The 16,568-nt window shown below is 38.4% G+C and overlaps 1 protein-coding gene across 4 annotated transcripts in view; it reads left to right on the top strand.

The window, feature by feature from the left end:
- LOC127953248 (brain-specific angiogenesis inhibitor 1-associated protein 2) overlaps positions 1-16,568 on the top strand; it is a 71,828-nt gene that overhangs the window by 43,937 nt on the left and 11,323 nt on the right. For all 4 annotated transcript variants that reach the window (XM_052552256.1, XM_052552278.1, XM_052552269.1 and 1 more), the window contains exons 4-8: positions 579-640; positions 1,531-1,602; positions 4,920-5,057; positions 12,223-12,375; positions 15,309-15,554. In XM_052552256.1, coding sequence (XP_052408216.1) covers positions 579-640; positions 1,531-1,602; positions 4,920-5,057; positions 12,223-12,375; positions 15,309-15,554 — 671 coding nt within the window. The remainder of the gene's footprint in view (positions 1-578; positions 641-1,530; positions 1,603-4,919; positions 5,058-12,222; positions 12,376-15,308; positions 15,555-16,568) is intronic.

The following is a 16,568-nucleotide window of genomic DNA, read 5'->3' as shown; positions in this document are numbered from 1 at the left end:
AACCCATATGCTGTTATTTTTGTGTCTCTGTGGGACACAAAAAGAGAATTTTTGAAGAATCAAAGCAGTTCAAAGTGACCACATCTGTCAAGCTTCTCCCCACCTAAAAAAAAAAAACGAACATAAAAGCCTTCACAGGTTCCATGATATCTTTCCATAGAAAAATAACAGCATATGGTGAGTAAAAAGGTCAGAATTTTCCTTTCTCTGTGAAATATTTCATGAAAGCCTGTTTTGAAGTGCTTTATATTTTTTGCTCATGTGAGTTTTTCTTTGTTCTCCACCCTTTCATCCTGCTGTTAATTTCTCTGTTTCAGTGTTTAAAGTCTTTGACCGTGTCATTGTCTGTGTCATTGTCATTGACTCTGCCCGTCTGTGGTGTGTGTTCTGTATGATGGCATGGTTATAATGCACGTTGGGTTTCTCTTGCCTTTCTTCTTTTCTGTCTTTCTTGCCTATTCCACCCTAACTCTGTCTGTCTCTTAAACCTCACATTTATTCTCACTTGAATCACATGATTATGAGTCCATTTCCTGTTGTCCTCTCTCTTAGCTGACGTCTGTCCCTCTTCTCTGCAGGGGACGTGCTTTTCCAGATGGCAGAGGTCCACCGGCAGATTCAAGTGCAGTTAGAGGAAATGGTATGTTCTCTGTTTGACCGCCATCCATTTAGCATTTTTGTAAAATGATATTTTTTTGCATAGATTAGATTTAAAACTTTGTTTAAATGTTCACAGTTTCAGTACAAGTTAAATCCAGTAATCTTTGCTGTAAATCACTGTAAATCTCACAGAACACACTCCACCCATAGGAATTACATCCAAAATGAGGAGTTAAACAAGTTTGCAGTTCATACAACAAAAATTTTATCACTGAATGATTAAAGGTGCAATATGTTACTGTGTTTGCCTACGTTTAGAAAACATGCCAAATTCACAAACTTGATTCTCCGAAAAACAACGCGACAGCCAATTACTCTACTTCTGAAATGTGTGTTCCGTGTCGGAATGTATGTTTTTGTTTTGGTCTGTGTGATTTTTGCCTACTATCAGTTTGCCCATTAGTATTTTGACACCCAGGGTTGCCCTGTTGGTGGTAAACTAAAGAAAATTGGTGGAAGCCAGTTGTGCTTGTTCCCATTAGGTGTCCTCAATATGGCAACCCACATGAGCATCAAGTTTGAGGAGTAGGGGGTGGGAGAATCAATCCTCTCCAGTATTTTGAATTTGGACTGCAGTACCCATTTTAACTGCTAGCTGTCAATATTAAATATTGCACCTTTAATGTAACCGCTAAAAGAAAAATGAACTTGTTTCTGAAATAAAACCTGGTTTTAATTGGTTTGGGTGCAGTTGTGGCCACTAATTATTTTCTATGCGCATCAACATTATAATAAAAATGCTGTCTAGTGTATTATTGAACATGCACATGTTGTTTGATCTGCACAAATCTGTGTTTTAAGGTTCTTAAAAAGCCAATATAACTAACTTCAGTCAAGTTTCTGAATATTATTATTATTTTTTTTATACAGTTAAAATGCTTCCACAATGAGCTGCTATCGGAGCTGGAGAAGAAAGTGGAATTGGACGCAAGATACCTGACTGTGAGTCTACAGCACATCCCACTCCTTCTGATAAGCTAACAGAGACGGGACACACTCTATATAATAATATATAATATATAATATAACACCAACTGATCGGAATAACCAGCAAACACTCTCTGCGCACACTTTTCCTAATCCATTTTGTTTCCGATGAATAAAACCAATTTGTATTTCCAGTTTCACCAGAAAATACATGATTGTGAGAGTAAAATGGGTTGTTAAATCATAGTAGGAATACAATTATCCAGTGAGATGTTTCAATAAGTTGGATCATTTTTGTCATTTTGGTAAGATTTTTGAGTGTTTTTGAAAAGTTTATGTTCAACAAGGCTACATTTGTTAAATACATTTTAAAAAAAAAAAAAACTTAATGGCTATTGTCAATTTGAATATATTTAATATAAGATGTCATTTATTAATTTGATGCAAAGCTGAATTTTCAGCATCATAACTCCAGTCTTCACTTGAAACATTTCTTCTCATCCTTTCTTGAAAACAGTTGCTTAATATTTTTTTTGTTGAAACTGTGACTTTGAATAAAATGTTCAAATTAACAAAAAGCAATGTTTTGTAACAATGTCTTTACTATAACTTTTGAGTAATTAAATGTCCTCGCTGAATAATAAAAAAAAAACCTTACTGATGCCAAACTTTTGTAGAGTAAATAAGGCTATTCAGCAATTTTCAAGTAAAATTTTCTGTCATCTTGGCAGTCTGATAAAATATTGAGCCAAAAATATTGAAAAATTGGATGACATTGCTGACTCTGCTTTGATTATATTCTACACATTTTGTAAAATGTAGTATATTATTTGCAAACAATTTTACATTTTTATGCATTTGGCATATTCTTTTATGCAAAGCAACTTATCAGTACATGACTTCCCTTTGGTTCAAACACACAACCAGTAGAGCTACAGGGGGAAAAAAATAACAGAAAAAATGTTTTCGCTACACTGCATATATACTGCAGACTTCTTAGTATGCCATTCCAAAAACACCTATAGATCTTGTAGAAATACATCTAGTTTTCTTGTGTAGCAACGACCCTGGTTTCATCACTCCTGTTTCCAATTATTTCAACAAATGAAAGTACGCAATTTGTGGTAGATTAAAGTATGTTTGGCGCGGTGCTGAGAGAGAGATATCTTTAGACTGTGAGTGGGTTGGAGAGGAGCTGTGTAGAGCAGTTCATTGGGGGGGTTTGGGCGACTGGGATTGGGCGTTGCTTGTCATCACATTGTATTCAGATAAAATTAAAGCCTTGCTGTCTTGCCTTATTCAGCACTGGAGAGAGCGGTCTGCGGTCGTTCCCCTTGGAAACCAAACACTTTCTTTTTTTTCTCTCTCTTTCCACACATTCTGCGCAAGACTGCTGCCTCGGAGTCCATTGTGAAATCTCTGCTTTGGTCTGGATGACTATTATGATATCCATTTCATGCTGCTGCCGTAGGAGCACCGTTTTATAAGGGTTAACATTTAAAATGACAGGTTGATTTAGTACTAGTTGGTCTCAAGATTCTGTTATATATACATATACTGTTCTGCCAATGACAAATCAACCTTGTCTAAAATACATTGTGAGAGAAGTTAACCTAAGTTCACCAGCCACATGCTCCATCTCTTGAATTCCAGGTATTCCTGTAGTGAATTGTAAATCATTCCTATAAGGTGAGAAGAGGGGATCATGGCTGGCGAAGCAGAATCTTCCTTTCAAACGCTCCATCACTCACATGTAACACTGTAGACACATTGCCGCAGCGCAGGAATCTGGTTGAGCTGCCAAACTATTTATAGACACGTAATCTAGAGATCATTCTCTCAATGTACCTTGTGTAGGAAGTGCGAAGATTCAAACATCTAGAAATGCTCAGCCTCAGAATCCGTGAGCCATGTTGTGCGGTTGGGAGTGGAGACCTTCGCGGCTTTCTTCTGCAGAAATCAGAAAGCAATGCCCAGCAAAAAAACCCAGACCTTTAGCTCCGTTCCGGACCCAGTGAACCGCTTCTGAAGGCATCATGATGGGACGCTGACTTGAAGGCTCTTCTTAACAGTTGCTGGCAGAACTGTTTCCTTCTCAGATGTTCTGGGCTAATTGGAAGGCAACATCACTAGTGTCCATCCTCGAAAAGACAGTCGCAGAACTGGGAGTGTGCACTTTAGTCATTTTACTTGATGGTTACTCAACGAATTAATCAGGTGTGGGAGACTGGGGTTTAATGCTCAATTTATATACAGTATGGGACAGCATCTCAAACTCTGACATTAAGGTGCCATGGCAGGTTACATTTGTTTTAATTGTTGTGTATTATTGATTGTGAAAAGGAAAATGGTGAAAAGTTTATTAAACATGTTCTTATATTTTATTCAACATAGAAAAAAAAAAAATAGAATGACAGATAATTTGCTTAGCGACATGCTACAAGCCAGATGGAGTTTATTACTGTGCTGACTAAAGTTTATTACTGTGCTGATTAAAATATTCTGATTTAATCGATAGTTTGATTATAATTAATTTTCTAATATAATAATTATTTAGATAACATTTGCATAAATATACAATGTGATATATAATGGTATAATTATCATTAGTATTATTATTGATGCTGTTGTTGACAACAATAATATTAATAATAATAAACAATTATTATATTATTTTTCGGCGTAGTCCTACAGACTACAGACAGTGATCTAATAATAAAGATATTTCTATTATAATAGTAGTAGTATTAAATACTAACTAATTAATACAATAATAAAAACAATAGTTAATTGTCAGATTCAGTTGTGAGGGATAAAAATCAAATACACCTATTAAGATGTTGATAATAGTTATCATAATAGTAACTATATTATGAGATATTTATATATTTATTATTGTTGTTGGTGGTAGCCGTAATAATAATAGTTGTTACTATATTAACTATAATGTGATAGTAATATTTAATATTAATCATTAGTAGTAGTAGTAGCAGAAGTAATATTATTGAATCATACCATTTGTATTGTCATATTATGCAAATTCTGTCTAGTGTCTGTCTGTTCTGTCAAATTCACTAGTGTCCATGAAGAAAGTTCCTGCCTATGTAGGCTGTTTAAAGTCAGTCTATTTCAGTCAAGACTGTGGTTTAGACTTAAGAGGAGGGCAGCTGCTTGTGTAGACAGCAGACAGAGAGTGTTTTGGAACATGACTTTTGACTAGAGGGTTTTGACTCCCATGTCTTTCCTATTGCAGTAGCTACAGTCTGATGATTTCTGCATTTACCAACAATGCTCCTGTGTGTGTGTTTTTCTTTTTTTTCTTTCTCCTGAAGGCGGCTCTTAAGAAGTACCAGATTGAGCACAAAAGCAAAGGAGAGAGTCTGGAGAAATTCCAGGGTGAGCTGAAGAAACTGCGGAGGAAGAGCCAGGGCAGCAAGAACCCCTCCAAGTACAGCGAGAAGGAGATGCAGGTGAGCCCCCACACTGCTGCCGCCACCTCTGCTGGCTGCGGGACGTGAACAGAGCTAGCGGGTCGCTGTGGGCTCCGTCCAAGGCCTTTGTAAGGGACGGAGGTGGATGGAAAGGCTCTGGTTCAGTGAGACCACCTACATCATGTTAATGCTGAGATGATTTTAACAGCGTCTGAATGTAAGAAGTGCTGTGAACCTCTCGTGGCAGAGAGAGCACAATGGGTGGGTGAAAGCTGTAGGTGTGTATACAAACAGCGCTGTGGTATATCAGCTACGAGACTGTGCTGAACACACACACACGCGCAAACAACACCGTTGTTTTTTAGTGACTTGCTTCCCTGTTAAAACTGTGTGAGTAGACCCCAACCTACCGTATTAATTGCGGTGTGTGAATGCTAGCCTGCTGAGAGGAGTCTTACACCGTGACAGTGGGGATGTGGGGACCCTACATAGATCAATAAGCAAAGTGCATGCGCTCTCCGGCCCAGAGCTCTAGGAAGCTTACTCGCTCTGCCATGCTTGAAAGATCAGGCGTCCTGACCCCATTATGAAGCAGTGATATCCCTGATTAGAGCTGAAGATCTTTGGCTTAATTTCTATCATCTTACGCGGGCTCGGGCCGGGCTCGGGCCGGGCTCGGGCTTGCGCTCCAGTTTGCGAGGTAAACGAGCGGTCATGTGATGTGTTTCGATTAGCGCGAGAAAGATGCGAAAATGAATGCTGAGCAGGTGTAACGGAGGCTTGCCTCTGGTGATTACGTTTTGGTTGCACCAGCAACTAAAGCAAACTCTGAGGTGTGGAAAAGTTTTGACCGTGTTTATAATGAGAATAATGAGTGAATAATGAATCTACAGTGGATTCAATCATTTTCCTCCACATAAACATGTAGACCTAGCCTAATCTCTGTGAGTAAAGGTTTTTCAAATGATAACTAAATATTAATTGAGTCTTAAATGCATAATGTTGACAGTGTTTACGCTAATGTTGGCATTATTCTTTTATTAAATAAAGCAAATCCGGCGGAGCCTTTATCTTAATTTCGTTATTGCCAAATACCCATCTTAATTTAAAATTTATCTTAATTTAATTTTTTTTTAAATCACTCATTTTTATTGGTGCGTTGGTCTATTTATCGGTTAAATGAGCCTATTATGTCTAGAATGCTGAGATGTTACGATGTTACACAGGACTTATTTTATTTCTTTATTCCAACTTCCAAGTGTTCTAGTCTACTTTAGTTATGAGTAAATTATGTTAAAACATGAATAAATTGCTCATTGTTGGCAAAAGCCAAAAGAGCTGTGTGCGTGCGCACATTTGAATAATGTCGGGCTGTAAACGGGTTCGGGCTTTAAAAAATCTGTCAATCAAAATGTACTTGTCGGGCTCGGGCCGAAACCTGTCGGGCTCGGGCTTACTTTTAAGGCCCGATTACAGCTCTATCCCTGATCAGCTCACACTTCCTCAAAACATAGCTCTGCGAGTGTGCTTTTAGTTTGTTTTATTTGGATTGTCCATTTAAATGTAGCCTTAATTAGATTTTAGCTTAATTTGGTATTTATTTTCAGTGTGTTTTTAGTAGCTGTCCACTTTTTTTTTTAGCTGCCTTGGTTCTGAATTATTTTTCCCATTTGTTTTTCCCATTGGGATTTTTTATTAAAAAATTATAAGCCATGAACCAAACCAACCTGCAATGAGGTGAATCGCAACATAACAAGCTTTGATTTAAATCAACAAATTGTATACATAATATATATTATTATGCAAATATATGGCAAGTAAAGTTATTCTTTCATTTGTATAATTTGGTAATTATTAATTTTTTATATTATATATTATTATATATATATTATATATATGTATGTATGTATATATATATATGTGTGTGTGTGTGTGTGTGTGTGTGTGTGTGTGTGTAATCATAACAGATGCATAAGAACAACATTCAATTTAGAATGTAATGAAATTAAGATTAAAGAAAAGAATACATAAGATGATACAGTGCAGTCAGTTGGACGCAGTTCAGTGCTCATTCAGTAAATGCACAGTTAAACCGATATCCTCCATATATTTGTACAAATATTTAAGTAGTTTGTGAGAACTGTTATTCACTGTGCTACATTCTCTGATTGGTGGAGGTTTCTGTGCTGAATCATGGTTAATTTAGTTTTAATGATTTTAAAATGATTTTACAGATAAGTTAAAATAATACAGAAAAAACGTGGTTGGTTCACCTGTCAATCAGACAGTCAGTTCGTGTCTTATTGGCTGATTAGGTCTGACACAATGCATAGTTTAATTAATCATCGAACACTGATTGAAAAAGGAAAACTAAAATAATTTCTCTCTATTTTTTTTTTTTTTCAGTTTTTCTCATTTAAGTGCGTATATCTTCAGTTTTCATTCTTTTCCAAGCTGATATTTTTACATACAGTAAATACATTTGCAGACAGTTTTGACTCTCATAAAATGTGGTGTTCATTAAAAATTGTATACAGAAGTGTTGATAGTGTGTGGCTGAATTCCCCCCTCAGGCCGAGAGCGTGTAGGAGCAGGTATCTGTCAGTGACTGCTGTTGGGTGTTTTGAGATGCAGCGCAGCTGGGAGTTTATACAGTGAATGCCAGATGCCCTGCAGATAGTGAGCTCAGGTTGAGCGGAGCTTCCCTTGCCTCAGAGATCCACAAATATTTGGAGTGTTGTGATTTTGTAAACTAAAGCCACAAGAAGCCATGACTTACATGCAGGGATTTTACCAAGGGTTGATGTTTTGCACAAATGAGTTGTTCATAAAATGGTGTTCATTAAATTATCCTCAAAATATAAACTACCATTCAAAAGATTTTATTTTATTAGAAAATTAATAAATGTATTCAGCAAGGCCGCATTAAAGTGGCAAAAAAGACATTAGTAATGTTATTTTTATTTTTATTTTTTTTATATAAATGCTGTTCTTTGAACTCTCTAGTCATCAAAGAATCCTGGAGAAAAAAAAGATATATATATTTTTTTTTTTTTTCAGCAATACATTTTTAATATTCTCCGAATTGCCTTTACAAAGACTTTAAGAACAATTTTAACCTTGATAAAATCACTGTAAAAACACTTGAAATGAAAGCAGACATGGATGTTCAATTAATTGTTTGATGCATTAATATTAATACTTGCACAGAGTTTGTTTCAGACCTTACAGTTGCTAAGCAACAGTCACTTGACACTTTAATATATAATGTTTGGTCACGAGTGTGTGTGTATGTGTGTGTGCGTGTGCACGTTTAACAACTGTGAACAAAGCCCATACAATCAAATGCTGATTATATACATTGTTTTAAGAGTCATTTTGTTTTTGAGCTTCGAAAAGATAGATTTTCAATACCTGCTTCCATCTGAAGAATAGAGCGCCTCTCATTTTCTGCCTCAGACTCTTTTTCATGAACGAGAACAAGAAAAGTCAACTGATTTAGTCGCGAGCCCCAGGGGCCCATAAAGTACACGTAAATTCAGACACTTCATCCAGATTACCATAAATCACACAGTTATCGCTGGTGGTTTGGAGGTTCACGGATTACGATTCATTGGAAAAGCTCCATAAACAGGCATGAATTGACTGCTTTGTGTGAGCATGTTCAGACGACTGTTTATACACTCTGTTTTTATCACTCTAGTCTCTGTTGTACCTCGGTCCTCTCTTCTTTTTTTGAAATAACTAGTCACTGAAGTCCCACTGAAGATGCTAATTAGCTGATTATTCAGTTCAGTAGAAGGGTCTGAGGTGCAGCGGGAGGGATATGAGATTCGGCGGAGGTCTACGGCATTGGCGCTTGCTGTGATATCACGTGTTAACAGACATGTCATGCTTCTGAATGGTGTGAACGACTCAATGAGTTCAGGGAAAGCAATTAGAGTATCTACAGAAGAACACTTGCAGGCGGTGTTAGCGCATGAGACTTATCCTGAGAGAGCCAGGGATGGAGTGAATTGGCTGTGACGTGGGATGAAGGAATGCTGATGTCAGAGGAACGAGCGGATATGTGGCTATATCAGACTGACGCAGCAGGAAGTGTTTAAGTTAGAGAGGTTTTTGTGCTTTAGAAATGGGAGGGATTCCATTTGCCATTCAGCGCACAGCCAGGGTCCAAACAACGCTTTCTGAAGCTGTGGCCACTGGGTCATTTAAGAAAATTGACTACCTGTTAAAAATATTTATTTCATCCCTAAAGAAAGAAATGTACCTGTTCTTCATTTGAATATTTGCAGGAAACCGCACCGCTCGTTTTGATAATGTTTGCCACCGCGATTTTGTTAATCATAAATTGATTATATTTTTCAGTGAAATTGTTGCATTGCATGACGACTCCGAAGCTGCCCTTTGTTCAAACCCCAAGACAATATTTGAATGCCGTCCTATCAAAAGCGGATTTTATGGCTCATGAAAGATTTATTGGAGCTCATACTTGACCCAAACTGAAATGAAATATTTCATAAAACTTGGTGCAGTTTCTGATATTTATATCGCGAAACATATAAAGCAATGTACTACATTGAGAGACAAACAAAATAAATGATACGGTACCTAAAAGCCTGATTAATCAAATTTGATACTTTTTTTTTTTCAGTTTTTTTTTAAGTTATTCTTACATTTACTTTATGAGAATCAGATTTCACAGCAAAAATACACACTGCCAAAACCTGAACAGGGACAATTATTTAATTTATACTAAAATACCTTTTACCTTCAAGTTATGATCATGTTGATTTTGTGGCCTTAGAATTTTGATTATCATATATTATACAGTAGACTTTATATGCATTACTGTATATGATTAGTTACTTATTACTAAATGTACAATGCATAATGTCCATCTTAGTTCTACACCAATCCAAAGTTAAGATTTTTAATGTTTTTTGTAAGAATTCTATTATGAACACCAAAGCTGCAATTACTTCATCAGAAATACAATAAAACAGTAAGATGGTGAAATATTACATGTTTTCTATTTGAATATATTTTCAGCATCATAACTCAAGTCTTCAGTGTCGTCATGATCCTCCATCCATGTTTGAATATGCAATAAAATTAAGTAATTGTCATGGGTGTCAAGATATAACCTCAGTATAACCTTACAGTACTTTTACACCGTCTCCATCAGTAACTAGATGGTATGTGCTAAAGCCACATGACCTGTGTAACATCGTTCACAGTGGCTGATTGAGCGGGTCTGACAGCTTCAATATCTGAAACGAAGGGTCCTGCCTTCTCCATCCATCACTCCATCAGCACGCCTGACTGTCATGACCTCGAATGCATCTTTTCATCAAACACTCATTCCCCATGTTCTGTATCTCCGTTGTGCTTTTCCTCATTTCACCTCCTGTGCTGTCAAACCTCACCGTGTCTCTTTCACACTGCAGTACTCTGACTCATTGTACAGTTGTTTTTATTCTAGAGGGGAAATGAAAACATGCTGCTTTATCTGGGCTATAAAACTAGTTTGTTTCTCTGACTGATGTATTATTCTACAAGGCAGGAATCTTACTGACCCTTTCTTTTGCAGTTTTTTTTTTTCTTATGAGGGCAAATATCACGTTTCACATGATAATATATTTCATAATGCAAATATAAAGCGTTTTTGAACAGCATATCATGTTTTGTTGCCTTTCATGAGTAATGCAGCCCTCTATCTTTAAAGCGAAGACTAGTTTTGTCCGTCCACAGCAACAGAAGTTTTTGAAATCCAACTCCCAGCGATAATGACGATTTGAAAACACCCCTAACAAAGAGATGGTCTTAAATTTATTTTATTCTGGAAGAGGAAGACATACGTTTTAATTGCATAAGTAACTTTTGTCAACTTTTTGTATTGCATTAGCATATAGATGGAGTAAAAGCCTCTAAACCTACATGTTTTCTTTAATGCAACCTTCTGTTGTCCCTCAGTAAATGTAAGCCAGTTGCCGTCAGTGTAAAACTAGCGCCAGCCTGTGGTTAAAACTTCAAACAGCATGCACTCAATTCAATCAGGACCTGGATTCAATGCAGTTGAGCGTTCATCATGTGACCATAGGAGATTTTCTGCTCTATTCGATTTCTGACTCGGACTTATTCTTTCTTCTATAAATCCATGTTTTATTTGAAGTAGTTTCCATCATTGATTTTTGATGGCGTCTCTGTAGTGCTTTCCTCATTATAACGCTTTTCTCATAACTTGTCTCGTTCAGGCCGATATAACTGAAATGCATGATAATACAAGTGGGCAATGGAGAGTCCCCCTCGTACTGTTGTGGGTAAATTGGAATAGGGCACTAAAACACCTGGATGTGTGTTGAGATAAAGAGTTCTGTAATGGTTCTGACATTTCTGGGAGCCGAGGGTTCCCACTGGGGATGTGAGAGAGGGAGATGGCGAGGTGATTATGAGCCAATCAGCAGAGAGCTGGAAGAGAAAAGATCATTTTAGTATTCATCAGAAAACTATCGCACAGACATCTAAAACGCATTCATATATTCATAGCACTCCTACTCCTGTTTTAATCTACAGTGCAGTCATAGACAAAACAACACTTAAAAAGTGCAGATTTTGTAGTGCCATAATGCATGAATATGGTAATCATTCAGTGCCATAGTACTGCCACAATAATTTTTGTATAAGGCTTAAAAGAGGACCTGCTTACTAATGCAACTAGTTATTTACAAAAGTCTCTACATTCTCATAAAGTTTCATGCCAGTACAAAAAAAAGTTTAACTGCCTGAGACTAAGCAAGAACATTTTTAAAGGCACAGTTTACCCCCAAAAATTAACAATCTGTCATTGTTTACCAACCTTCATATCGCTCCAAACTCCTTTGAATGTCTTCTTTTCTGTGAAGCAATGTAATAAAAGAAACAAAGGAAAGGTAAATAAAGAGAAAATCCTTGCCGCTCTTTTTCATGTAATGAAAGGAAATGAGTGTTTGTTTTCTGTTAATTAATATATATTGACCCCAAACTTTTGAAGGGTAATCTAAGACTCATACAGCCAGACTAAGAACATTGCACAGCAAAAATGGTTCTCGAGGAAGGTCAAAAATCCATTTAATAACCTCTATGCAGGTATATACAAGCTTTTTATATGAGTTTGCCATGAGTTTTGTGTGTAACTTATTGCTTTTGCTTTTATCTTCTTTAGTACGTTGAGACCATCAGCAGCAAACAGAGTGAGCTGGATAGCTTCATTGCAGAGGGCTACAAAACAGCACTTTCAGAGGAACGTAGGAGATACTGTTTCCTGGTGGACCGCCAGTGCGCCGTGGCCAAGAACAGCAGCGCCTACCATGGCAAGGTAAGACCCTGATCCTTTTTCCTTTGCTGTACAAGATAGACCGCATCATCACCGGTGTATTTTCAGTCTCTCCTGTCATATGGCTGAGGACAGCAGCAGTTGCCATGGCAATCCCCAAAGATCAACCCTCACAACCGTGTCCGCTGGGCACAGTTTGTTCGGGCTTATTGCAAAGATAAGATTTATTCTACCTTGCAATTGTGCAGGAGTGCATGTGAAGTAATGCACGTCATTTCTGACATATCAATTACCTGTAATAACAGAGCCACTTCCCTACAGTAAAACCACATCGTTGTAACTCCAGACTGCATGAAGAGCAGTTACTAACGTCTGAATGTGTTTCCATCCCATATGCAACCTGCTTAAATTCACCTTATATATATATTTGTGCTATGTTGGAGTGATGGTTGCACATGGCTATTTTTCTGTATTATATCATTGCGTAACTTGCTCGTACTAAACCGTAAACCCTGTTCATGGACCAGACGTGTGGTGCTGTCTTCTGGGAATGTAGTTGTGGCTGTAGGGAGGGGCGTAGAGAAGCCCTTCGTTTTCAAGAACATCCTGTCCAGTAGCTAATCAGTACGGAGGCGTGTGTAGGAAGAGTTCAGAAAGGGTGCGCTGAAGAGTGAGAGCGAGCGAGTGTGCCGTGAGTGTGTGTGTGTGTGTGTGAGTCACCAGGAGTGGGCGGTAGGACGGAGACGGAGGCCCCTCACCCACACTGCAGTGTGCTGTACTGTGGTCTGAGATTTGAGAGGCCCATTAGCAGTTCATAACAGTCTATTGATATGAATATGATGTGAGGTGAATTATATGTTAAAAGGATTATTATGCTACATATATTATTATGCTACATTTAAAATCTAAAGCAAAAGACAGACATCAAAAAGCTTAGGGATAGACAGACGGCTCCTCATAGGGTAGGGCTTTTTCAAAACTTTTAACCCAAAGTCAAACTTTGGCACATAACCAACACACACACACTGTTTGTGCTATGCAATAGGAATAATGTACCAATACTTTTCAGATTTTTTGCATGGGCAATAAACAGACACCCTCAGAACACCCTGACAGCACATTAAAGACAAATCAAAACACTTTAACAACAAACTGAAATCCACTCAAAACATCCTAACAACACAATGAAAACCACTTTGACCAGCCTGACAACACAAACAAAATGTCTTCAGTTACCTTTATAACCTCGGTTCCCTGAGAGTGGGGATGAGGCATTGCGAAGCATTTGCAATGGGATCCTCTCATAGGAAAATGCCAGTGCAATTAACTGGCCAGTTGTCCTTAATTATGCAAATCGCATGCAAATGCCAATAAGCCTGGGGCGGTATATAATGCGGTGAGAGCGACAATTGCCTCCAGAATCTAAGACTGAACGCTTGCACTACTGATGATGCAGAGAGCATGATGACCTTCACATTGTCTCCTTCCAGCTCTCACTTGACATTGAAACATTCGCAGTGGGAACAGTATACAATCCCGCCGTGAGAGTGGCAAAGATCAACCCAAACCGATGGCAAACAACACTCTGAGTCTTGGCGTCACGCGAGGTCAACAGCACGCAGGACTAAGCGGAAGACTAAGAGGTGGCCTGCACTTTAAAGAGGGTAGAAGGAGATTTAGGCACGTAGCCTAGTCTCAGACAGAGAGTAACACTGCAGTCCCCAGGCCCAAAGCGAATCTCCTATGCACTTAGCCGGGACAAGTAGCAGAGCAGTTTTGAGGTAGACCTCCCTGATAGCAATGGATGCCACATAATCTTGTCCACGCTTCCCCATGACTTTTATTAATAAAGTAGCCTACATACTTGGATCGCCACATTATATTCCTCAGCAATGAGGCTGTAAAATCAGTTTGTTTGTTTTTAACACCGCTTAATTGGTTGTGAAAGTGAAAGTTACATGACATACAGACAAGAATGGTGACCCATACTCAGAATTTGTGCTCTGCATTTAACCCATCCAAAGTGCACACACACAGAGCAGTGAACACACACACACACACCCGGAGCAGTGGGCAGCCATTTATGCTGCAGTACCCAGGGAGCAGTTGGGGGTTCAGTGCCTTGCTCAAGGGCACCTCAGTCGTGGTATTGCTCGAACCCACAACCCTAGGACTATGAGGTAATCTCTCTAACCACTAGGCCATGATTTCCCAAGTTCCCAGAGAGAGACTCACTAATGCAGGTAATTAACATACAACTGTCATCTCTCTCTGTCAGTCGATAAATGCTATAATTAATTCAAATAAATGTGGCCTTAGATCAATTCATGAGCTGTTTCTGATTTGGAGCTAGCAGAATGCTAGAGCTAACCAGTCGTAACTGATGGAAATAAGTCATTTTTACCCTGCTGGTCAAATATTGCACCACAATCATCATTAACAGCTTCAATTTGTCAATGCTAGAAAATGACCATGGTATAAGCTGGATAATGCATGGGTAGCTGTAAATTAAATGACTTTAATGCACTCCACGGAGGCAACCACCCGACGCAAATTATCCATGCATTATAGCTTACTTAAAACACCCTAGCAACACATTAAAACATATTTGCAACACACACACGCAAAGAAACATCTAGACCACCATATAAACCATCCAGAACATCCTAGCTACACACTAAATACTACTCTGAACACTCAAGCGACACCTCAAGCAGCCACTCAGATTTTGTTTTGAAAGTGTAAAAAATCTAGTCACGATTCTGAAACAATAACTGTAGTAACTGGGGTTTTGGCAGAAACTAGTTACCATGGTAATTTTTTTATGTAAAGAGCAAGTGTAGTGGTGTAAAACCAACAGAGGACATCTGGCATCTTGCTCGCTCTCTCTCTCATTCACTCAGATACATTTTAGCACACCAAACTAATGCCATTCTAAACTATTGTATCTATGGTGCTTTTCCTCTTGTTTGTAGGGTAAGGACTTGTTAACCCAGAAGATCCCAGTGTGGCAGCAGGCCTGTTCAGAGCCCAACAAGCTTCCCGAAAGGGCCATGCTGCTCGCCCAGCAGATGACTTCTGGTTCCAGCACCCTCCTCTCCAGCCCTCTGCACTCCTCCAAGGGCAACCTGGTCATCTCAGATCCCATTCCTGGAGCACAACCCCTGCCTGTGCCCCCAGAACTAGCTGCCTTCATGGGAAGTGGCCTTGGCCATCAGGGGGTTAGTAGGGAATAATCACCTTTTGTTTGACAAGCATTTATTGTTGGTTGGAACATACAAAACAGCATTTTGAGTGTCTCATGTCTTATTGTGAAAAAGTGAATGTTCATTTGCATACTGCAGCATTAGCTGAGCGTAGGATGATTCAACCTCTTTTACACTCGTTTCTGCAGGCAGAGCTTTAGTTGAGTGGCCCCTCGCTAGAGCAGAACTCTCACACAATGTGTTAATACAATAACTGAGCCTCCACAGCCATAATGTACTTTCTCTCTATATGCGCTGCTCGAGTGATACTTGTATCACAGAACTTGTTTAGAAGTCTGGCCTAGTCTGCTAGTTTAAAGGGGTCATGACATTTTTTATTTATTTATTATTTTAAAATGTTCCCTGAGGTTCAGTTATGTTAATAAAGTTTTTGCGCATATCAGCCGTCATTTTGGCCCTCTGTCCAGGAGTAGTTCATCCAAAACTGAAAATATGCGATATGTAAATGTACTCACCCCTTTAGGTGAAAATCACTTGCTCACCAATGGATCCTCTGCAGTGAATGGGTGCCGTCAGAGTCCAAACAGCTGATGAAATAATCACAATAATTCACAAGCAATCCACATGACAACTCAGAGCATCAGTTAATGACTTAAGAATTGGAATGCTACATTTTAATACTGGCAACTTTAAAGTGTCACATAAAATTGTGAGTCTTAATGACAGATTTGTTTACAAACATGCAGCTTCTCATATCACAAGACGTTATTTGATGGATTTGACTCGTGTGGGTTATTGTGATGTTTTTATCAGCTGTTTGGACTCCCATTCGGACATGCATTCACTTCTGATGAAGAAATAAACTCATCTGCATCTTGGATGGGCTGAGAATGAGTACACTTTCAGCAAACTTTCAGTTGTGGGTGAACTACTCCTTAAAGGCTTATCAGTAAACGGCCACTATTGGGAAATTGCATTGGAATAAGTATAAATGTATATTGCACAAGAGTAAGTGTTTTTAAAACATTA

This window comes from Carassius gibelio, chromosome A3 (assembly GCF_023724105.1).
Source record: "Carassius gibelio isolate Cgi1373 ecotype wild population from Czech Republic chromosome A3, carGib1.2-hapl.c, whole genome shotgun sequence".
NCBI classification, from domain to species: domain Eukaryota; kingdom Metazoa; phylum Chordata; class Actinopteri; order Cypriniformes; family Cyprinidae; genus Carassius; species Carassius gibelio.
Note: the sequence above shows the minus strand (reverse complement) of the source record. Positions and strands in the feature narration are given on the sequence as shown.